This window comes from Rousettus aegyptiacus, unplaced genomic scaffold (genome assembly GCF_014176215.1).
Source record: "Rousettus aegyptiacus isolate mRouAeg1 unplaced genomic scaffold, mRouAeg1.p scaffold_m13_p_9, whole genome shotgun sequence".
NCBI classification, from domain to species: Eukaryota; Metazoa; Chordata; class Mammalia; order Chiroptera; family Pteropodidae; genus Rousettus; species Rousettus aegyptiacus.
Genome location: NW_023416312.1, coordinates 58,807,312 through 58,831,335, shown reverse-complemented (window position 1 = coordinate 58,831,335; position 24,024 = coordinate 58,807,312). Strand labels below are relative to the sequence as shown.

The window sequence follows — 24,024 nt, the reverse complement described above, 5'->3', positions numbered from 1 at the left end:
TGCACATATGTCTACATGGGGAGGTCATTTTGAGTACAGGTGTACACAAGCCATAGGGCCATTAATTTGAAGATTATATTTTTCCCGCTCCCCCAAGATAAATAAATCAAATGTAAAACACACACTGATATCTTCAAGGGTGTCATGGAGACAACTGCTGGGAAGGTCCACTTTTTGTACTTCTGCTTTCCTATGACAACTTCATTTTGCCCTGAGGGGCTTTCTCATATAAAGAGGGTTGCTCCTCGGCTTTCCCAGCATTTCCTGCCTTTCCCTGGGGCGTGGACTTCTTCTCAGAAGACCGGTCCTCAGGCTTGCGCGCAATCAGCAGGCGGCAGGTGAGCAGGATTCCAAACACCAGGGCATGGGCGTAGCGTTTGAGAGGATCCCCGACTAGCTGGTGAAAGAAGAGCACAACCAACACCAGCAAGAGCAGGAAGAAGTTGGCCACATCTTTGGGACGTCCAGGCACAAGGGTCATGACAATGCCACAGGCCACCTCAAGAGTCCCAATGCTTTTGCGGAGGAGAATAGAATTGATCCCCATTTTCTTCAGCAGAGGAAGGGCTCGAACATACGTCTTGTAAGCACGTTTCTAGAGTGGAATACCATAAGGAAATCACTGCATTAACTATGATTTCAGCATTAGAATGAAGAAAACACCAAGCAAGGTCCTTCCCCACTATTCCTTTTCCGCACCAGTCAAAGGTGTCCCATTTTTTACTATGTCCCTTAAATAAAAGCCTTGTAATTAAGTTATGGGGAAAAAAAACAAGGAATCTGCTGAGATTCCTGTGTTTTAAACATTATTAATCAGCACCAAAGGTAAGAGAATTTGGCTCTATAGTCTAATTTTTTTTATGATAATAAATCATAAATAACATGAAAAATTTTAAAGGAAATTCATCAGGCCCATAAAAAGTGGTACAGATTAGCCACATCACATTTTCTAGTGCCTGCTTTGTCCAAACCCAGATGCATATGAAGACCAACAAAAAAGAAAGAAGGCAAGACACAGTACGGTAAAGCCTCCCTAATTTGGACTTTCCTATTTTGGAATCTGTGATACTTAAGAAACTTCAGCTGATCTAGAGCTCATATTTGTGGACTCTGTAAAAAAAATTATGTGCTAAGCAAATAGAAAATTAAAAATGTATGCAAACATTATCCCCTTATATATCTTTAAAATATAGTGAGACAAAATCATTCTCATGGTCATTGAGATAAATCCAAGGCCATTACAAGACACGACTCTGATTAGCCTGGTTCGAAGTCATTGATTTTAATTCAATAAATATTTGTTGAACACCTACTATGGATTATTCGATGGAGATATACAGATGAATAAGACAGGGTCAAGAAGCTCTTGGTCTAGTGGGGGGAAACAGATACATAAACAGCATTATAAAGCAGCAAGGTTAGTGGTATATAATAGAGATCTGTATAATGTCTAATTGTAGCCCAAAGTGAGACATCATAGGACAGAGGAAGGAGTCACTGGATATATTACAAACTAATAAAATTATATGTACCTTAGAGGACTAGATAATCATATTTTTCACTATTCAGAGTGGCTTGATTCTCATTTTGCAGTAAATCGATGAGATTTTTATTAAATGTCTTATTGGATAGGCCCACTACTTTGTTTGTATTAGGTATCCATTAATTCATTCAATATTTATTAAGTGTCTACTTATGCTAGACACTGTACTAGGTACTCTGGATACAGATATCAATTATTCAAATGCATTGCCTTCTTGAAGCTTGAATTTATGAAAAGAAGAACAGTTATGCAAATTCATAAGTGCAATAAAAGGACAAGTGTTTGCAAGATTAAAAAGGGAAGGGCATTGCAGGTAGAGGAAACTGGATGAGCAAAGGCCCTGAAAAACAAAATGGATTAGTGAACTGTCCCAGTTCAGCATAGGTTGGGGGAGGGAGGAAATGGAGAGGAGACATGAGATAAGGATGATAAATATGAATTAGATCATGGAAAACTATATATATTGTGTTGTGAAGCTGGACTTTATCCTATAATCCATGGGAGCAACATAATTTGCATTTAAGAAAGCTCCCTCTGGAAATAATGTGGAGGATGGATTGGAAGAAGTATGCCTGGAAGCAAGACCAGGTGAGGGACCTGGACTACAGTAATGACAGTAAGGATAGAGGGAACCAGACAGAGTCAAGGACACTTTGAATGCAAAATCAATGGAATTTGATGTCTTATTGGATGTAGACACTGAGGGAAAGAGAGAAGTCAAGAAAAATTCTCTGGTCTCTGGCTTGGGTGCCTGGATAAAAGTTTAGGAATGCATATAGAGAAACATATCAGGGTGGAAGAGGGCAGAAAGGAGTGAGGAACTCAATTTGGGGTTTTCTGAGTTGAAGTACCTCTAAGACATCTAAGGGGGATGTCTTGTAGGTAATCAATAAGAAAGGTCTGGGGTAAATATACAGAATGAATAGTCATCAGTGTGCCCAGGTAGAATGTATACAGTGGAGAAAATTGTGTGATAGACATTTAAGAAGTGAGGAGAGAAAGAGAGTCCACAGTAGAAGGAAAACCAGGAGAGACAAACTGTTGGGGACCGAGAAGAGTTTTAAGAAGAGAATAGTCAAATAAATACCCGGAAGTGGAATCGAAGAGTCATATGGTAGTTCTATTTTTAATATTTTGAGAAACTTCCATATTGTTTTCAATAGTGGCTGAACAAATTTACATTCCCACCAACAGTGCACAAGGGTTCCCTTTTCTCCTAGACAGCAAAACAGTAACACTAATTTGAGAAGATAGATGCACTCATATGTTCATTTACAATAGCCATGATATGGAAGCAACCTACATGTCCATTGGTAGATGAATGTATAAAGAAGATATAATACACACACACATGCACACACACACAGGAATATTACTCGGCAACAAAAATAAATAAATAAATCTTGTCATTTGCAACAACATGGATGGACCTAGAGGGTCCATTATGCTAAGTGAAGTAAGCCAGACAGAAAAGACAAATACCATGTGATTTCACTTATATGTGGAACAGAAACAGACTCATAGATACAGGGAAAAAACTGATGGTTGCCGAAGGGGAGGGGCTGGGGGAATGGATGAAAAAAGTGATGGGGAATAAAAGGTACAAACTTCAGTTATAAAATAAGCAAGCTATGGTGATATAGCGTATAGAACAGGGAATATAGTCAATAATATCATTTATAACTTTGTACATTGACAGATGGTTACTAGACATTGTGGCGATCACATCTTAAGGTATATAAATGTAGAATCATTATGTTATACACTGAAACTAATATAATATTGTACGCCAACTATACTTTAATATTTTTTAAAATTAAAATAGAAAGAGAATAATCAAAAGCACCAGATGCAAGATGAGTATAATAATAATTGGGCAGAAAGCCAACTTGACCTCTCAGAAGTATCTGGCACTTAGAATAGTCTTCATACTCTCTAGGTTTGGAACAAGGGTTAAGTCATTTCGTTCACTTCTGGACAAGTGAATGCACCCTTATTGCATGAATTAATTATGAGTGCTACAAGATAATCCTTTACAAGGACTGTTAAAAGACTGATGGTTTAGTGGAAAAAACATTGGTTTGGAATCAAACAGACTTAGGTTCAAATCCCATCTCTGCCACTTTCTAGTTGAGTGTCACTGGGAAAATTATTCGACTTATCTGAGCTTCATTTTCCTGAGCAGGGATAGGACTAAGGTGAAGTGAGGCTATTTTCCTTGAGTACAAAATTTAAGAAGGTACCAAAAATATTCATTGATCAAGATAAATAATATCCATGATGAACAAAATGTCAAAATTTTAAATAAAGGCAGGATCTGACTCTGCACTTGCACAATCCCACCTCACTCACCTTTTCCAAATTCCATCCCTGTCAGACCTGTCTTTATTTAAAATTTCACCTCACTCTAGGCACTACCTTGCTTCTGAACATATAAGGAAATACCAAATGGTAGTTGTTCATCCTCCTTCCTATCTTAGGTTAAATCAGGGATTTTCAGAGAGAAATAAGGAGAGAGGTTGACCAGTAGGCAGAGTAAAACCTTGGGCTGAACTGAGCCAGACCAGTGTGGAGCAGAGCAGAGCTGAAGGTTAGGTCACCTAGTGGTGGGGAGAAGCCTGCCCATCTCCTCTCACTATTAACCTGGATGCCACCTGACCACTCTCCACTCTTCTGCAGGTAAGCGAATGTTTCAAGTCCCTTTAATGAAAGACAATTATCTAGCAATATCCTTGGGCCGGGACTCTTAAGATAAGCTAAATTCCAATCACAGTTTTGTCCCTAAATTGCTTGGAGAAAATTACTAAGTATTTTATTACCTCAGTTTCCTTTTTTGTAATTTAAATGAGCATTATGGAGATCTAGTCAAAGAATCACAGCGTTATACCATCAACCAAAGGCCACACGCACACATTTTATCATTAATGAACTACACAATTAGAAATCCATATGTTTGCAAGCCACAGTAATTATTTTAATGATAATCATGATGAATCAAGCAGGTCCATTCTTCTGGTGTGAGGAGATATGATTCAGACATGAGTCAAAGCATATGGAGCCTTTCTTTAGTCATACTTTTTTTTTGTCATTTATTCTTCACAACACCCCAGGGTTCATGATCTCATATTGATGACCTTAAACTTGAACAGCTCAAAACTGTCTAATAATGCTGATCTTTGATTATAATTAATAACAAATCTAAGGCCACTATAAGGTCAAAATGGGAACAGAAGGCAAATAGTTTGGTCCACTTTAGTTCACTTACGCAAATTAGGTAAAAGGAAAAAAATAATTTGGCTGATATACTGCATGATTCCATTTATGTAATGTTCAAAAGCAGGTAAAACTAACTTACATTATTAGAAGTCAGAATACTAATTAGTCTTTGGAAGGTAGTAACTAGAGGGGCCATGAGGGGGTTTCTGATGTGCCGGTTATGTTCTGTTTCTTGATATGGGTGCTGGTTACACAAGAATATTCTGTAAATTCCTTGTACTATACACTTAAATTTATAGGGGAAAAAACTATAAAACTATATGAAAACAGAAGAGGGTGCAGACAAAAAATCTCAGCCTAGTTGTTATCTTACACCATGAAGGCTACATAAGTACTGTAAAAGTTACTGACTCAAGTATGATTTTCTCGAATCTCTATAGGAGAAAATACCACATGTGAATCACAAATCATTTTGTAAATACAATAAAGAGCCATCACATGTTTAATCACAAAGTATCCACATGAATGATAAACACCTTTTAAACAATTCTACTTTTCACTGTCATATAATGCTTACCTAAAGAGGAAGCTGGGATACCTGGTCCTTAACAAAAGTGGCCCCCTCTCTGATTGCATTGTAAGGCAGAAGAGTCTGACTTCTATTGTCAATCAAAGGTCACTCTGAAACAAGCACAGTTAGTTGTTGGCCACTGAAAAGCTCCAAGCTCCCTGGCATAAGTTCCAATGTAGTTCACTTTAGGATGGCTATCTGTGTGAACTAAGTCACTTCATATCTCAGGGTCAGCTTCTGCTCTGAGGGAATAAACGTACTGTACCACCTCAGAGAGCAATCTAAGTAAGTATCAGTGAATTACTATCTTATTACTTAGTTGGAAAGCAATTAATGGCAGTGATTGGAAGTATAAAGGATTACCTATGGACATTAAAGAAACTGCCCAACCATATCTGGAGCATTTCCCCAGGGTTGCACAAACAAGAGGACACTTAACTATAGATAAATGAATCAATCAAATCAACAAACCTTCCCTATGAGGGGATGCAAAGAAGCAGAGACTTGCCTTGTCTTCTTGAAGGCCAAAATCACTTGATTTCATTGTGACAGGATTTTGGTTGTTTTATTACCATTCCATATGTGTAGCCCCTTGTCCTTGCAGGATGCAGCCACTGCTATAAAGAGCTGAATACCAAACGTAGAGCAATTGTTCATATGTTCCCCATCACTGCACAGGAAACTGCTTAGCAGCATTTGCAAGTGTTCTCTCCCAATTTCAAGTGAATTAATAAAGGCTTTTGGTCAAAGGAGTGATCGGTCATGTTGAATTCATGTGGAATTTAGAGTACTCTATAATGACACTTGACAAATCTGGAGGAGTATGGGGCAACACACACCAAATGCGCTATTTGAGAAAGGCATCTGGAAATTCTGCATGGGATCCACTGCGTTATGCAGCAGCAAGTGTGGAGTTTTCAATATTAGCTGATTGCATAAAGTCTGTTCACTAGGGCACATGAAAATAACATCTTGCTCTTCTAAATGCCTGACTTCAAGCCATTAAACTGGCCATTAAGATTAGTCAGGAATCCACTGAATAACATAGAATCAATTATCATTACCATCTCAGCCGATGCATTTTTTGAACACCTATCATATGCAAACACTGTACCAGATGCTTCCACAAGTAATTTCAGTTAATGTTTACAACAACCATCTGAGGTAGGTAGTATCTTCATTTTACAGTTGAAGAAACTGAAACACTAAGAGTGTCAGGATTCGAACCCAAACCTACATTACTCAAAGCCTGTACTCTTTCCACTAACGGTTCCTGGCTTCCCCAGTAGAGATGGCAAAGAAGTTCATAGTCATTTGTCTGTTTTGTTTTTAGTGGTGATTCTTCATGGACAGGCTATAACACCTAAGATTAGCCCTAATGATTTTAGAACAAGAAAAAATAGTTGGCAGAAAAGGAAAAAAAAATCTAAATTTGAAAAATTCATTTTCAGCGTAAAATGAAACCCCAGGATATGGGTTGGGGCAGTTGAATTGATACACAAGAGGGGAAAGAACGTGCCACATTTCTCAAGAGTCAGTTTTAAGTTCTGACATCCAAAAAAAGCAGCTGTAACCATTAATGACACCTCTACTAAGAGTATTGAGTCAATGACTTGGTTTCTAATCTCTGCTCAACAATAGCTTACCCTCTGATCTTGGATTAGTTTATCCATTAGTAAAATAAGAATAAATAATAAAATTAATCTTCCTCACAGAGACGTTTTAAAGAATAATCTTAAAATAACAACAGCAACAACACCTTGAGATATTATAAGAAAAATCACTGTAGTTAATACGTGACTAACTCTATCAGTGCAGAGGAATCATTCTTAAGAAAATCAGGACATCCTAGATAATCATTTCAGCTGATCTGGAGTTGGGGCCCTGAGAGGCTGTATCTCCCTTCCAAGAAACAAGAAATAGCTCCTGAACTGTACAATTAAGAACCAACCAGAGGAATCTGAAGGGTGGTAACCAGCCAGGACAGCGCTACAATGACTCATTCATTCACCCATCCATTCAACAAATATAAATTGAGAACCTTCTTTGTAGTAGAACTGAATTTTCTCCATTTCCTATGGGTTCAAGAATAAAGCTGGGCCAGCCCATGCACTATGCAGTGGGCCCTATCCCAGACAGCCATCTCCAGCCTGGAGCCCAGTGCTCAATATACAGGAGGGGAAGCTAGAAAAGGGCAATTTGAAAATCCTCCTCAACCTTTATACTACTGTGAAATCTACCTCCCGGCTTGATATAGTTCGTCCATTCTTTCTAGATGCCCCTGAGCACAGAAGCATAGAATTATGCATGCATACACACAGACACAGACATACAGACACAAACACACTCAACACACACAGACACACACAATGGTTCTATACTGCCATATTTGATTATATTTATTTAAATATGTTCTTTTGTACGATATGAAATCATCATAGTTGTTTATTCTGCAATAGATAGCTCCACTCCCTAGAGGAAGAAACCTACTGTAAACCCAATTGTGGCTGGTCCTTCTCATGAGCTCCTAAAAAGCTAGTAGAAAGCTTCCCGGTGACTCCATCTTAGTTGGATTGCCTGCAGATCCTAACACTGTACTAAGGGTGCAGCTTGGTGGGGTCCTCTAAAGCAGCTGAGCAGGGTATGAGGGGCAGGAAGTATACTGAAGAAGGCTACTATGTCCCAAAGGAAAGGGAAGGCTTAAAGATACCTAAAGTGCGCACACACAAACATGTAAATATATGTGTATGTGAAAAGTAAAGCAAGAGCATATTCATTTATTTATAATCTTAACACCAAACTACTACTGCCAAGATACAAATATAGCGGTATTTCTCCTCCACCCAGTCCCTCTGACTTTGATGGCTTCTGCTACACCACCTCTCCTTCTTCCCCCAATGCAGGCTGCCTTGGATACTCATTTTGACCTGATTTCAATTCCATCTGGTCAAACATGCTGGGAGGAGGGGAATGGAGGAAAAGCACATTCCGTTTTGACACTGGGGCTAGACCTAGGCCCTTGAGTCCCAGCCACAGGGTGATCCTGTGGTGAGGGAGACAAGGAAAGCACCAGCTCAAACCCTGATACAGAAGCCAGAGCTACCTGCAAACATTTTCTGAGCATCTACAATTTTCCAGTCTCCATCCACTGCACCTCAAGTTGAGGGGCCCTGGAAGGCTCTGCAGTGGGCTACAGGATTGCTTATGTATTTCTGTCAACCTGTGGGGCTAGCCTTCCTTGCCTCAGCTCTGATGAGGTGTCCCTCTTGCCTCTTCTCTCTCTCCCTCCCTGTCCCTCCCCTAAGCTCCTTTCCTTCTTGACCTTGAGAGACCAGTAATGGGCTCTCTCTTAGTACTGGCAGTCTGGCAAAGATGGTGAGAAACAGGTTCCCTTCAGCTGGAATGGGGAAATGAGGCAAAGTGACAAGGGGAGAGGCGAGAAACCAAAAGTGCTGGAAACATCCCCCTGCCACCTCGTCGTACTCCACAGCAAAGGAACTAGTCCATTTAATGCCCAAATGGGGAGAGCAGCCCAGCCCCCAGGTTTGCAGAGGAGATGTTTTGGCCAGTCACGTTCAGTGATTCTAACTCTGCAGAGGGGAAAACCTGCAGAGGGCCTGGCCCTGGCCATCCACAGGAGGCAAAGTAGGGATTATGGACTATTTTTCAGGAAAGAAAAGGCAGACTTTGCGGCTAGTGCAGATTAGTCCACAAACAAAACGAAATAAAACATCAAGCTCTCTCTTGAGAGAAGGGGAAGAAGCAAGCGCTGGGTGACCTTTATTTGGGCCAAGACTGCTTTGTCTCAAGGATACCGACAAGCTCCCAGGCTACTAGGGGAATACCAACAGCTCTCCGCCTGGGATCAGGAAGACCTTTTCCGCCCCTAAGAATTGCTTGTTTTTTTGTAGCCCTTTCTCTCCCAGCCCTTTCCTTTCTTCCCCTCCCTTCCTTTTGTTCTTCCTGAAGATAAATAAACTCTCCCGCTTGCTAAACTCTTAGCCCTGAGGGAAAGGAATCAGAGTTGCAGACTGGTCGTCCGGACTTTGGGTGTGCTGGAGGAAAGGAGGTGTTCCTGCCAGTGAGTGACAGGTGTTACTCAGGTCTCAACCTTCTGGATTACTTGGGGGTGTGGGGGGGGTACTCGCTGGACAACCCCTCCCCCAACTGGCATTCAGTGGCTCCAAAGCAGTTGCTCCCGGCATAGCCCACAAATAAAATCGCTCTTGTCCAGCTGCTCCTTCTAAGCTGCAAAGTTGTTGGGGAGACGGGAGGATCCGGGGTGGGGATGGGGGTTAAGGGCATGGGACTGTGTACTGGAAAGGAAAGAAGGGGAGAGGTATTCGCAATCCCTTGGGGGCGCGCTCCTCATCACCCGTTCGCTTCACTTACCATCTCATTGTAGGCATCCTTGCTGAGCCTGGGTGTCAACTTGATAGTCCCCATGAAAACAAAGAAGAGTCCCAGGGCCACTGAGAGGGCCACGACAGTTATGGTTCTGGGGGATGCCATGGGGTCACCAAGGCTGGTCCCAACTAATCCTTCTGCTTTGCGCACCCTGTCAGTCTCAAGCGCAGGCAGTTAGCACAGAGAGTATGAGAGGGACGCTGCGGAGGCAGCAGGCAGCTAGAATGACAAAGGGAGAGGAGGGAGCTCCAGAGAAAAATTGAGAGATCCAGATTCACCCTCTCTCACTACAATAATCGCTGGGTCCTAATGCCCTACGTTTGCTTCTCATTGGCCAAAAGCACAGTCTTGAAGTTAAAAGAAGGCGTTAACTGAGATGGAAATGTCAAGTCTTAAATGGGGAAAAAGTGGGTTATGCTTTGAGCTTGGTCTCTGAGCGGGCTCTGGGATGAGGACTTTAGGGAAGACCTCCTTTCTACCCCTTCTCAGCAGGTGCACTTTTCATCTCTGCAGTCCTCTAGTTATTACTCCCTCTTTTCAACCTCTCTCTTTTTCTTCCCTTTCCTTTCCCTCAATCAAATCGTTAGTCCTCTGAATTGCTGTTTTCTGCAGTTGGTAACACTCAAGGATAAAACTGCAAAGTTTTCAGGTTTGATTCCTGCCAAGGAAGGTTTTCTCTTCCTCGTCTTCTAAAAACTTCCATGGCTTCCATTGCCCAGTTGTTAACGACAGAGTTTTAAACTTGGCATTCAAAATCTTACACATTTTGACCTCTGCCTCTCTTTGGAGGTGTATCTTCCAATAGCTTCCACTGCCATGTGCCAGCCCTCATTTCCTATCTGCTCACAGCCCCATACAACCAGAGCTGTCCCACCTCCCCTACATTCCCTTTCTCTATTCCAACGCTCTTCACTAACATTCAACCTTTTCTTCAATGTCACCTCCTCCATGAAGCCTTCTCTGATCCATCCCAGCTGGATTTGATTTCTTCCTCCTCTGATTTCCTGTAATAATAACCAACATTTATTGACCATTTACTAAGTGCTAGACACTTTCCTTTACTTGTACTGGCTCAATTAATCTTTACAGCAACACTGTGAGCCCCACCCTCCCATCAGCAGTACAGAACTATGTACACATCATCGAATCTACACTGAGAATTTCAGTGTGTTTTTCATCTTCACTGATTTCATTCATTAAAAAAAATTGTATTTCATGGGATATTAGTGTGTTAGAACATTTTTTTTCACATTATCGGTTGTATGTGTATCATCTGTTTACATCCTTTTCCATTTTTGATATATTCATAAAAACACTTTATATCATATTGACATCAATCATGTTTTAAATATTTTTTTCCAGTTTGTGTTTGCCAATAAAATTGATGGAATCAAATCTAGCGACACTTTTATGATACTTTCTGTTGTTTTATGCTTAGAAATTTCTTCCCAATCTCGAGATTAAACGCTTGCCCTATACTTTCTTAAAGCTGTTTTATGTTTCTTTGTTTATTTTACATTTAATACTGATGATTAATTCAGTCCTCTTTGGCTTACGACGCTTCCTTTATTGCACATCAGGTTCTTATCTTTTTACTAGGTCAGTCTCAAGGCTTTCTGTTCTGTCCCACTGATTTGTTTGTTGATTTTTGTAATAGTACTATAATGTTTTAAATATTATAACTTATGTATACATTTTAATATCTTAAAAGCCAAGTCTTGCGACATTGTTATTCTTTTTCAAAAAATTATTTGCCATTCTACCTTATATTCTTTTAGGTGAACTTTATAATCACCCTAGCAAGGTAAAATAACTTCGAATTTTGACCAGATTGAATTAAACATGTAATTAATTTATAGCTTTCTCATCCAAAACTATGGCATCAATTTCCATTTATTCAAATCGTGGTTGCTTAGAGATATACAAATATCCTTGTTTTCTTTGTGTATAGCCTATTCATTTAAAAAAAATTATTTCTGGGGATTTTATGTTATTTTCTTTTCATCACGAGTGGATTTTTTTTTCTCCATTATATCTTCTAACTGGTTGTTGCTGGCTTACAGGAAAGTTATTGATTGGTATTCAGCCACTTTGCTGATCTCTTTTCTGAACTCTCTCGTTAAATCTGTGAGTGTTTCAATTGATTCCCTTCGGTGTTCTCTGGCTAGACAATGGAATCAGCTGCAAATAATGGTGATTTTGTCTCCCTTCCAATAGTTACACCGCATTTCTTTGTCGCATCTTACTGTGTTAGGTACAGACCAGCTTCCAACATTTTCCTGGCCTGGGGCAAGAGTACAAATGGAGTCCCACTTACTACATTTCAAGGAACCATGAATTGGAACACAAAGAGAAGCAAGAAATCCAATGGTTACTATTGGGAAACAATCACTGTCATGGAAGAATCTATCGCTATTGAGAGAGGAAGATGAATAAACCTGTTTTTTCCCCCTTACTAAGCATTTCTGCTGCTGAAATTCTCCCTGCACACTAAAGCAGTGTCTGACATCAGCAGCAGCATAACTCACAAACCTTCATGGAATTCGGATGTGTTTACCTTTTGTGTCAAGTACATAGGGCAAGAGATATGAAATACTCCCCTTACTATTGAAATGATGTTAATCACAAGAACAGAGGTTTAGGGTTATGTGTTGTGCACTGGATGGATCCCGAGTGACACAAATGCACATATCTTCTTTAATAAATTTATTTTTGTGTATTTGTAATATGAAGGATCCTCCAAAAGTATGGGTCCCAGAGCAGAAGCCCCCCTTGCTCAGGTATAAGAATGATGCTGGTTACTCAGAACACTATTAAGCACTTTTAAATGGCAACAGCCTAGCTTTGTCTTTGATGGTAGTAAAAATACTTTTAGTTAATAAAGAGCTATCATTTATTGAGGGCTTACCATTTGTCAAGTGTCATTATAAATGCTTTACGTACATCATCTCATTCATTCCTTACAATAACCCCCCAAAGTAAGAACTATCATTATTAGGCTTCGATTAAGTAACTTGCTCAAAGTTACATGCCTGTGTATTCCTGAGGTGAGATTTGAAACTCAGGTAGGTCTGAAATCAAAAGCCCCTTTTATTAATTACTACATTTTACTAACTTTTATTTTATCATTTATCATAATTTTGGCTATTGGCTTGAAATGGATATTCTTTATCTTTATTTAGCTCTGGCATTGGGATAGAAACCTAGATTTTTTTAAACTTGAACTTGAAACTAAACTGAGATCTAGTACCCGGTCCCTATGAAGAGGCAGCCCTCTTTATTGTCTCTTGGGACATGATGAATTCTGTTCTTGGTATATCTAGTTCCTTACATCCTACATTTTGGATATTTGTAGGTTTTTGCTTCAATTGTAGGGATCTCTGGATGGTGACTGTACAGGGGTCACAAACTCACATGCCTACAGGGGGTGAAGAGTGAGTATAAATGTGTAAATCCAGTATGATGTTAGGCAACAGGTATTACAGTTTGTTTCGTTTATTTTGTTTTGATTTGTTTTGTGCCCCTGAATACTCTAGAAATTCTGGGATTACTACTAATGAGGCCACCAGTTACACAGCGCAGGCCATTGTGCATTGTTTCGGTGGTTCTCAAAGTGTGGTCTGAGAACCTTAAGTGGTCCATTATTTCCTCAAGGTAATTTGTGGCCTGCTCTCTTAGAGTATTAGCATTACTTTGTTTCTGGTTTACTTTTACTTACCCAAAGAAGCATCATTTTCCTCATTTGTCATGGAAGAGGTTTGCAAGGTAAATGTTCTGCAAATTCGTTTGCCTTGTCACAGTGGTCCTGATTGAAAGACCGTGAGATTCACATCAGAGTGGGTACAACAACCATATCTTCACAGTCTCGTGACTTGCTCTGTAGGCTGAAGTAAGTTATCTTAATTTTATCACTGGCTATCATCTAGTGAGCAAGCACTCTCTGCTAGCCATAATATAATTACAGTTTATTACATATACCAACCCGTTTGATCCTCGAGACAGCCCTGTGAAACAAATCCAGTGGGTTCTATTATTATGCCCATTTTTATAGATGTGGAAATTGAGGCTCAGGGAGAATAGGATATTTGTCCAAGGTCGTCTTCTCATAAGTGGCAAGACTAGAAATGGAGTCTGCCCAACAGCAGAGCTGAATTTTTAGACCGTTATTGGCTCTTAACTTCGGCTGGCATTAGTATCACCTGGAAAGTTGTTTTTAATGCATATAAGCAGGGCATATCTGCAGATATTCTGTTTTAATTGGTCTGGGAGAGGTCCCCATCACTGCCGGTTTTTTTTGAAAAAAGATCTAAGTGATTCTAATTTATAGCCACACTAATGAACACTGCACCCTGTTTCCTTGCCACAAAACATAGTGACCTCAGCTGATCTCAGGGAAATACAAGGCACATGGTGGGAGCTGAATGAAAAGTAAAAAGAGAAACAAAGTTTCTGGTGGAGTGAGTGTTATGTTCAACTTATGCCTCTCTCTGTCTACTGTTGGTAACATAAGTTCTTTACAAGGTAAGTGTGAGCAAGCTCTGAGGAGACTTTGTATAGTAATACGAGGGTCCCCAACCCCAGGGCTGTGAACTGATACTGGTCTGTGGCCTGTTAGGAACTAGGCTGCACAGCAGGAGGCCAGCAAGTGAAGCTTCATCTGTATTTGCAGCTGTTCCCCAGCACTAGAATCACCGCCTCAGCTCCACCTCAGACCATCAGGCATTAGATTTTCACAGGAGCACCCGTCCCTGGTGACAAAAGAGTTGGGGACCGCTGCAGTAATTAATGGCTCTTGCCTCAGCTTCACAAGTAGTGCTAATCAAGATCCTATACAGCATCGGACTGAATGTGTTGGTTATACTGTAATCCCAACTGACAGGTAGCTATACTCAGCAAATACCGTTCTTTAACTCTTTGAGTTGCTTTGAAAAGAAAACCAAGATCATACTGTACATGCATCAGCTTTTTGTAGCTATCAAGACTAAGAAACTGAGCCTAACCCAGATATGTTCAGTACTTTCTAGACATATTATGTTCTGTGAGCACAGCCTATGCACTGTATTCTTTCGAGGGTGGTGTCTCTAGCCAGTCATCTGGTCTTCCAGATGAGGAGCGGCAGAGGCAGTGACTAGAATCTGCACATAAGAACATTCCCAGAATCCCTGAGCACTGAGCTAGGAGGAGAGCACAACCCTCTGCACTTCATTGCAGCTCTGGCTCTTTTGCCCTGACCAGAGGCCATGGCATACAGAGTGCAGGTCTTCTACTCCAACAACACCAGCATTACCTGGAAATTTGTTAGAAATGCAAATTCTCAGGCCCTGGCCAGACCTACCGAATCATAAACTCTGGAGATGGGCCCCAGCAATCTAACAAGCCCTCCAGGGAATTTTGATATACACTAAAATTTGAAAACAGTTGGTTAAAAATTAAAAGGTTAAAAGAGGAGAGGCAGGCATCAGACAGCTAAATTCAAGTTCTGGTTCTACCTCTTACTATGTGACCTTGAGCAAGTTATTGATCCTTCTCTATCTTTCAGTTACCTCATCTGTAAAATACAGCTACTGATTTTCTTATCTGTAAAATAAGTACTAACATGGGATAATGCACATAGTGCAAGACACAGAATACAGATTCAATAAATATTGAATACTGTGTTATTATTATTATAAGGGACCTTCTTGATAATCACTTTCATTTCCAATGTGATTGGATTCCTTTGAAAAAGATCCTAATTATAAGATCAGAAACCAAATAGCCTGTCTTAACTCAATGGGGATGGGGCAGAAAGTATTTCATCTACCAATTTCTTCACAGAATCATTGAATATAAAAAGGGAGGGGTATCTTGAAAGCAATCTAGTCCTACCAGTTTATTCAATCTAATAATAGCTTGTAAAAGAAATCCGATGCATAGCATCAGGGAACAAATTAGAGATGAGCAGCTAAGGATGATGATTTAGAGAGAATTTAAATTATAGCCTCCGGTCAGTTGTAGAATTTATGCCCTTGGTGCTAAGTCCCAGGCGTGAAGCCAAAGATCATGCACTGGTGGCATTTCAGTATGGAGCAGGATGTGGGATAGGTGTCCCCATGTTAGTTTTCTATATCTAGCTCTGAGGCACAAGCTGCCTTGATTGAAATGCTATTAACATCGAATTGACAACTTCAACACTATAAAAAGCAAAGGTTGGGAACCTTGTTAAGTGAGAAAATGAACATCAGCACCAGCCATGTAAATCTGAGGTAGTAAATATCTGTTATCCTAGAAACCAGAACATGAATGTAGGTAGGTAGTCTGGCGACAGTTTCCAGGGTAATTCTTCCCATATACAACATTAAGCTTTCCTATTATGTTAACTCTTTCTCCATATATCTACTAAACATCCACTGTCATCTCCCTCTCCCAAAAGACCCTTTCCCTGACTTTTCTATTTTTTAAGTTGCCAGTGCCATTCTCCTAAGTACTGCTGTCGAAACCCTTGATGTTTATCATGAACCGAAGGGCCCCAAAAGTATTACCTATCTTCAAACGTAAGAGATACATTTTATAAAAAAAAATTTAGACACATAAATCAGGAAATGATAGACACTCCAACTGAAAAATTAATTTAAAAGCTCACAGTGGATGAAACTAGCCATGTGTAACTCTCCCCAAAGAGACTTCTTGTAAATACAATTTGTAGATATACTGCAGATGAAATTAAGATGCTTCCCAATATCTCACCTGGGAGCTACCAACCTAGAATGCAATCCATATAAGATGAGCTGTTACCTTGGCAACTGTGACATGTAATGAGGATAGGAGGCAGGTAATATTGTAACGATAGAGTTTTCTAGTAACTAGTTAGAGATGGTGGAAAAAAGAACATTGGAGTTAGTTTATCCAGCACTGTTCAAGCAACAGGAACACTGTTCTGGTAGATGTGTCACAAAGAATTCTCAAAACCATTCAGCCCCACATGTTCAAATTACAAGTGACCTTCTGATTGCTACTTTGGTTTCTCAGGTACATTAATAGCTGGTAGGTATAATCCAAGATAGGAGATAAGAATATTTCAGTCACTAGAAACTATATTCCTCATTGGCATTTGGCTTGTAAGTCTCCTATAAATCTGCTTAGCGTAAATTAGTCCCTCAGATTTTAAGTCCCTTCCATGGGAACAGATAAAATCTAGTTCTCAGTTTCACAGTCTGAACCATGGGGTTTCACCAAGATTCATCAATTCACTTTTTTCTCTGATATCTAACTTTTTTCTTATTATGAATGTAATGCCTGTCCATTGTGGAAAAATTGGAAATTACAGAAATGGAAAAGAAGCCAACAGATGAATCGCCCCCAAACTTACTATCTAGAGTAAATGGCATCTAGAGTAAACAGTTGGTATATTACCTTTCAATGCACTTTTATTTACAAATTTCAGATCATATTGATGCACAATTCTTCATCCAGCCTTTTTCAATTAAGATTGCCTTCTACACATATTTCCATGTCATTAAAAACTTTCAAAGACATAATTTTAAGATAAATTTATATAGAACTATAACATACATCCAGAAAAGTTCACACATCCAGAATACAACTCAAAAAAATTTCACAAAGCGAACACACCTGTATAACCAGAACCCAGATGAAGAAACAGAATATTATCAGCTCTCAGAAGCCCCCTCATATGCCTCCTGCCAGCCACTCCCCACAGTCTAAAGGTGATGACATGCTACTTCTAACACCATATTATAAATGTAATTTTTAGTGGCTTTACGATTAGTCTATAGATCACGTTTTATGTAGCCATTCCCCATTTTCCTAATGTTGGACTTTGAGGGTGCTTTTTTTTATAAACAAACTCAATTATTTTATTATTTTTAAATAAATTTTATTTTATTAGTTTCAAGTATATAGTACATTGGTTAGACATTTACATCGTTTATAAAATGATCCCCTTAATTGTTCTTTCTCTGGCTCTCCATCTAGCCTTTACATTAATGCTTACTGCATTCACTATACTGTGCTCCCCATTCCCATGACCATCTATCTATCAACTACTAATTTGTACTTCTTTAACCCTTCAGTCCATTCTCCCAGACCCTTAACCCCCCTCCTCTCTGGCCATCACCAGATTGTCCTCTATATTTGTGAGTCTATTTTTGATTAGTTTGTTCTTTTTGTTCCTTAGATTCCACATATAAGTGAAATCATATGATATTTATCTTTCTCCGTCTGACTTATTTCACTCAGCAAAATAACCTTTAGGTCCATTCATGTCATTGCAAATGGCAGGATTTCATTTTTTTTTAATGGCTAATATTCCATTGTATATATGAACCGTAACTTCTTTATCCAATCATCTCTTGATGGGCACTTAGGTTGCTTCCATAACTAGGCTATTGTAAATGGTGCTGCCATGAACATAGGGGTGCATAGATCTTTATGAATTATTGTTTGTTTGTTTGTTTGTTTCGATTTTCAACAGGGAGACCCTTAGGGCATATATCTTTGTCCACATTTCTATTTCTTTAGAATAGATTCCTAGAGATGGAATTTCTGGGGCAAATGGTTTGAACTTTTAAAGGCTCTTAATTCCAAATGCTTTCTGACAGAATTCTGTCAGTAATGTGTGAGAGCATCTGCCTCTATTGAGGTGATGTTGTCCTTATCAGTTTACATAAGCTCTTTAAATAATAATGATAATGACCCTTTGCCATACTTGTATATCTTTTTCTCTTTGTTGTTTCTGTTTAATTATATTTTTGTCATATAAAAGTTTTTAAGGGTTATGTAGTAAAATTTACCTACATGGTAGTTTTTTCCTACTGTCTTTCAGTTTGGAAAGTCTTCCTACAGCCAAATTTTACCATAGTCATCTATATTTTATTTTAGGACTTTTATGATTTCATTTTTTGACCTTTAACTAATTCATCTGGAATTTCAGTTGTTGCATGGTAGTAAGGCTGAAATTTGAATGGGTATCACCCAAAGTGCTTGTTACAAACCCAGATACGCCTGAGCCTAACTCTCTGAGATTTTGATTCCATAGGTGTAGGGTGGGGTTAAGGAACCTGCATTTATTACAATCACTTCAGCTGATTACATTGCAGATGGGCCCCTGTCCACATTTTGAGAAACACTTGCAGCATGTAGTGTGGCCTGCCTTAGTACAGAGATTTAGCACCTCCAATCTGGATGACTACAGCAGTCTGCCTCAGCTTCCAGGTCACTGCACCCTAAAATACAACCTACACAGAGCTACTAGAGTTCTCTTCCAGAAATAGTTCATGAAAACCTCATTAGCTGCCCATTGCTCTGAAAACTAGACCAAACCCCATATCCCAGCACTCGAGGCCCTTTATTATCTTCCTAGATCTATCGATCTTATCAGCTGGATCTCCAATGACTTTGGAACCACTTTCCCATCTAGCCAGACCTGCCTCTTCAAGAGCCTTGGACACCTGTTGCCGATTCCTGTTTTCATGCTGCAGCCCCTTTCTCCTTTTAGGTTATTCAAATACTATGCATTCAACTCCCCATTTCTCATCCTTCCCTGACTACCAAAAAGATCAATGCTATCCTAGAATTACCAAAGCCCATTGTTGTGTATTCTCACTTTATGTGTCTTATCTCCACATCAGGTCACACAATCTCAAGGGCATGGTCTGTGTATCTATCCCTCATAGCCTCTAACACAGTCCTAAATGAAAGGAAAGCACAGCCAAAGCAGAAAGTACTGTAGTTAATGGAACTAAACCAGCCCTACCTGCCGAGTGATTTTAATACATGTTATTTATGAGAGCTAGTGCTGTAGTCTTTCAGAAATATTTTGCTTGGACCAAAATGAGAATATTTGACAAATTTCTAGAGACTTCGCTTTGTTGTCATTTGGTTTGCTAATAACAAAGTTACAAAAAATTTTCAGTTCTTGTTTAATTTAACAATATTAGCACCTGTGACATGTTTATTAACTTTCTGGTTGAAGAGTTTAACCTTTTCTATAATATGGATATTTCTTTTCCCTCTTACGAATGCAATAATTTCTCTGTTATAGAAGAACCTACTTTATCAGATTAAATAAACATAAAATTAATGGCTAAATGATTACATTATAGCTTTCTTTATCTCTTTTCTTTTTTTAATTTTTCTTTTTAAATTAATTTATTTTATGGTGACATTGGTTAATGAAATTCAATAAGTTTCAGCTGTATACTTTAACAGTAAGGCATATATATATTTCCACTGTGCGTTCACCTCCCATAGTTAGATTTCTTTCTGTCACCACATATTTGACCCTCTTTACCCCGTCTACCTCCCCTGTGCCCCCACCCTCTACCTTCTGGTAACTACTAGTCTATAGTCCATGTCCATGAGTTTCTGTTTGTTTGTCCTGTTCATTTGTTGCTTTTAGGTTTATATCCCACATATAAGTGATATCATATGATTTTCGACATTTTCTGTCTGGCTTATTTTGCTTAGCATGATTATCTCAAGGTCCATCCATGTTGTCGCAAATGGCAGTATTTCATCTCTTCTTATGGCTGAGTAATATTCCATTGTATATAGGTACCACTGCTTCTTTAACCAATCATCTGTCATAGGACACTTCGGTTGCTTCCATGTCCTGGCCACTGTGAAAATGCTGCTATGAACATCGGTGTGCAAATGTCTTTTTAGATATGGGTTTTCAAGTCCTTGGGGTAAATACCCAGTAGAGAGATTGCTGGATCATATGGTAGATCAATTTTTGAGGAACCTCCATACTGTTTTTCATAGTGGCTGTACCAATTTTCAGTCCCACCAGCAATGTATGAGGGTTCATTTTTCTCCACATCCTCTCCGACATTTGTTGTTACTTGTTCTGTTGATTATAACTATTCTAATAGGTCTTTTCCCTCTTTAACCGTCTTGGTTCTGCCTTCTCCAATGACAGACTTGCTTTAAATGAGTTTGCTTGGATGCTCAGAATGAGTGACAAGGTGGGATTCAGTTCAATTCATCAAATGTTTATTGAGCCCCTACTGGAAACCTGGCTCTGTGCAAGGCACAACGAAGGATGTCAAAGAGAGAAAGGATAAAGGAGCAGAAAGGAACCGGGAGAAGAAAGGGGAAGAAGAGGTAAGGAAAGGAGTAGAGCTGGCTATCTGAATAACAGGGGATTAAAATAAGAGAAAGGGGAAAGAGCACCAAAGGTGCATTCTGTAGCCTAGTTTCACTTGTTACAACTGCGTATGCTAAGAAACTCAAAGCAATGGTTTGAACTCATATTTTGCATAAGGGCCATGAAAGTAATTAGGAAGAAGCCACAATTTGAGTCAAGCATTTACAAGCTCAAGCCTTTAGAATGGGAAGTAAAATATCTTTTCTAAAATGGTATGCACTTGTCTGCATGCATGTGTATACAACACACACACACACACACACACATGCACACACTATTTTTGAATAATAATAGCTAACATTTATTGTGTGTGGTTGTTCTGTTCTAAGCACTTTGCATGTATTAAATTATTTAATCTTTATCATGACTGTGAGGTAGGTGCAATTATTATGGACATTTTTTCAAATGAAGAAACTGAGGCATTGAGCAATTAAGTAACTTGCCCAAGTTTACACAGTTTATAAGTAGCAGATCTGGGTTTTGAGCCTTGGTCCACCTGACTTAACGTTTACTGTTATTTGAGGTATTGGTCCATGTTTAATATACTGCTGTACTTAATAGGGCTAATGCATTGCCTAGTACAAAACAGGCAAAACAGGCAATATAACTGAAATGTTGACTATAAAATGCTTTCCATTTAAACCCAAATTACTATTAGGCAGACAAATAAAGTGTCATTAAATATAGGTTCACTTTGCTGTAAATTTTAGAGCATTAAAGCAACAATTTTTTAAAGCACACACATGTGTACATCCTTTAACGTTATCTTACTCATTTGGCTGGGCTCGTCACCTCTCAAAAAATCAGCGGAATCATTGAATATAGTCCAGGAGCTGGTAAATGAACTAGTGGTCTCTGGCCTCCTTCTGAGTTCTGTAGTTGAAGACAAACATTCTTTCGCTGAGGTTTTAGGATTTAGTAGCCTTGCCTGGGATCCAGTTGAGAAACCAGGTTTACCTTGTCATAATAACATAATACTTTTTGGATACAATGTAAAATAGAAGGAGAACGAATTTCTGAAAAAGCCTATGGCTTCAAATTGGGGCTGACTTTGACAAACGGTTGCGATTTGAGAAAACCTCCTTCATCTCCCAATCTTCCAACCCATTATGGATCAGATGCCTGCAATTCTACCATTTATAAACCATTCTTTTCACTGAAAGAATTAAGCCACAAGCCGCGCAGAGACGGGCAGCACTATTGACACAGTAGTGTGAATGTCTACGTGATTTTTGAGGTTTATCCAGACCCACCAATGGGACAGTGAGAAGAGCAGGCGATGGGCGGGGTCTCGGGGAGGGCGGAGAACTTGGGGAGCTGTGGGGAGCAGAAGGGAGGGAGAAGAACTTGTGGAGGGAAGGCGCTGGGCAGTGGGGTGATGAGTGTTTTTGAGGAAGGTCTCTAGAGAAGGACCCCCTGCAGAGTAGGGAGAGGGTCTCCCCGAGACTAGCGGCCCCAAGTGGGCTGCCTGGCGCCTGGGAGGAGCCCCGTGTCCCGCTGCGCCCGCCCTAGTCCGCCTGCGTATGCGTCGGAAATCCAGGCGCCCAGTGCACCAGGAAGTGACTCTCCCTAGCTGCAACGATTCAGGCTTTTTCGTTTGCCGCCTCAGGTTTGTAAGAGGATTTATTTGTTACAAAGGGGGTTAAATGGAGAGCCCAGAAGACACGATTTAACTTTTACCATACAGAAAACTGGTGACTGCCCCAACCTGCCCGGGGTCCGGGGGAGGGGACAGGGGCGCGACCGGACCCAACGCTGGCTATACAATGTCACCTCTAGCCGTGAGTCCATCTGTGGTCTGACCTGTCCCCCCCCAACTCCTCCACCCTCCCCTTTCAGGCCTCCCCTGGCCCTGCAGCCTGCCCAATTTCAGTGGTAACCTTTCCCAGTGAACCCTTCCCAACAGACGCGGTGGGCATAACTTGCCCAAAGACGAGGAGAATGGAGGGGCTTGTGAAGGGGCTGGTCGAAGGAAGCACCTGACTGAAGATGGGCTGCAGTCAAGGCAAGCAGTAAACCCATCTGTCTCATTTAGCCAGGAACCATTTATGGGGCCAGGCCAACTAAAGGTGAACAGAGAATGTAAGCAGGACTTTCCTGTGGGTGATCAGTTTGCTCCAAGAAGATCTTTGGTCCTGCGTGAATCTACCTCTCACCTAGTCTCTGATTTGAACCCTGAACATTTCAGGCAGGGTTAGCCATTCCATCCCTAGAGAGTTAGTCTACCTTCCCGTCTAGCAGCTCTGGGCCCTGGATCCCTTTCTGATCAATTCCTAAGACAGAAATAGAGCAATTGTCACAGACTTCTTAAAACTCAAGTATTTATTTAAAGCAAGAAAAACTATAAAAATACTCTTTTCTGTGAACAAATGCCCTCTTTGGTATGAAACAGAAAAATAACTCACGTTGACTGCTATTACAATGCTCCCTTGAAAAATATATTTCATTACAGAGATTACAAAATATGACGAAAGGCTCTTTACCAGGAGAGATGGCTGGTTGGCACCCTGAAATAGTAAGATCCTATTTTAAACCATATCGGATAATTTGGAGGAAGAAACCTACGTGGACAAGGGGACTTCTGCTGGGATGCAGGTCAAGTGGAGCATGGTCTCATGGTGGCAGTCACCAGTGAGAGGACCCACACATAAAACTTCTAAATATTGTGGGGTAGGGATAGCTGTCTTAAAATTCCCAAGCTCCCCCTTCTCTCCTCTGCCAACCTCCAAATGGACCTGCAGCATACTTTATCCTTTCCTGCCAGCTGGAGGGACAGGGCCTATCTGGAGCAGCACCACTCCCTCCCCCTGTAGACTGGGCCTCCCCCCCAAAAAAAAACATTCTTTACTCTGTCTCCTGCTTCTTCACTCACTTTTCTCACCGGAGTTTGCTTTTTAAACAATATTAAGTACATACATTTGTCTCAGCTTGGAAAAATACCTGTCACAGGTCATATACTTTTCGTAGTATTGACAGGTGGCCCAGCCAAGGCCTTAAGCTCACTATGTTCCAGCAGACAATAATAATGCAGAAGGTTAGAAAAAGCTTATGTGTGTGTGTTTTTTAAGTTTCCCACATAATTGTACTTATCCTCACACCACTTGTATGTGTACACTATTACATCTCTCCAGTTTTTCA

At 40.1% G+C, this 24,024-nt stretch overlaps 2 protein-coding genes across 3 annotated transcripts in view; both read right to left on the bottom strand.

The window, feature by feature from the left end:
• CENPI (centromere protein I) overlaps window positions 1–9,816 on the bottom strand; it is a 64,710-nt gene extending 54,894 nt beyond the window's left edge. The window contains exon 1 of one of the 2 annotated variants that reach the window (XM_016132179.2): window positions 9,723–9,816. Coding sequence is in view for 1 of the 2 variants with exons in the window: in XM_016132177.2 (XP_015987663.2) it covers window positions 124–146 (23 nt within the window). In the remaining variant the exon portion in view is untranslated. Of the gene's footprint in view, window positions 1–123; window positions 222–9,722 lie in introns of those variants that run through there. The other variant, XM_016132177.2, reaches the window with a different exon arrangement.
• Window positions 124–9,980, bottom strand: TMEM35A (transmembrane protein 35A). The gene is made up of 2 exons (XM_016132180.2): window positions 9,723–9,980; window positions 124–595 (listed from the first exon to the last, which is right to left on the bottom strand). The coding sequence occupies exons 1-2, from the start codon at window positions 9,840–9,842 to the stop codon at window positions 191–193; spliced, it is 525 nt and encodes a 174-aa protein (XP_015987666.1). The 5' UTR covers window positions 9,843–9,980; the 3' UTR covers window positions 124–190.
• Window positions 9,981–24,024: the final 14,044 nt, after the last annotated feature.

Bases quoted from the DNA above. Each gene is read 5' to 3' on its own strand.
- TMEM35A (XM_016132180.2), bottom strand. From the start codon at position 9,842: ATGGCATCCCCCAGAACCATAACTGTCGTGGCCCTCTCAGTGGCCCTG. The intron at 596-9,722 runs GTAAGTGAAGCG...ATTCCACTCTAG, and splicing joins AGGATGCCTACAATGAGATG to AAACGTGCTTACAAGACGTA.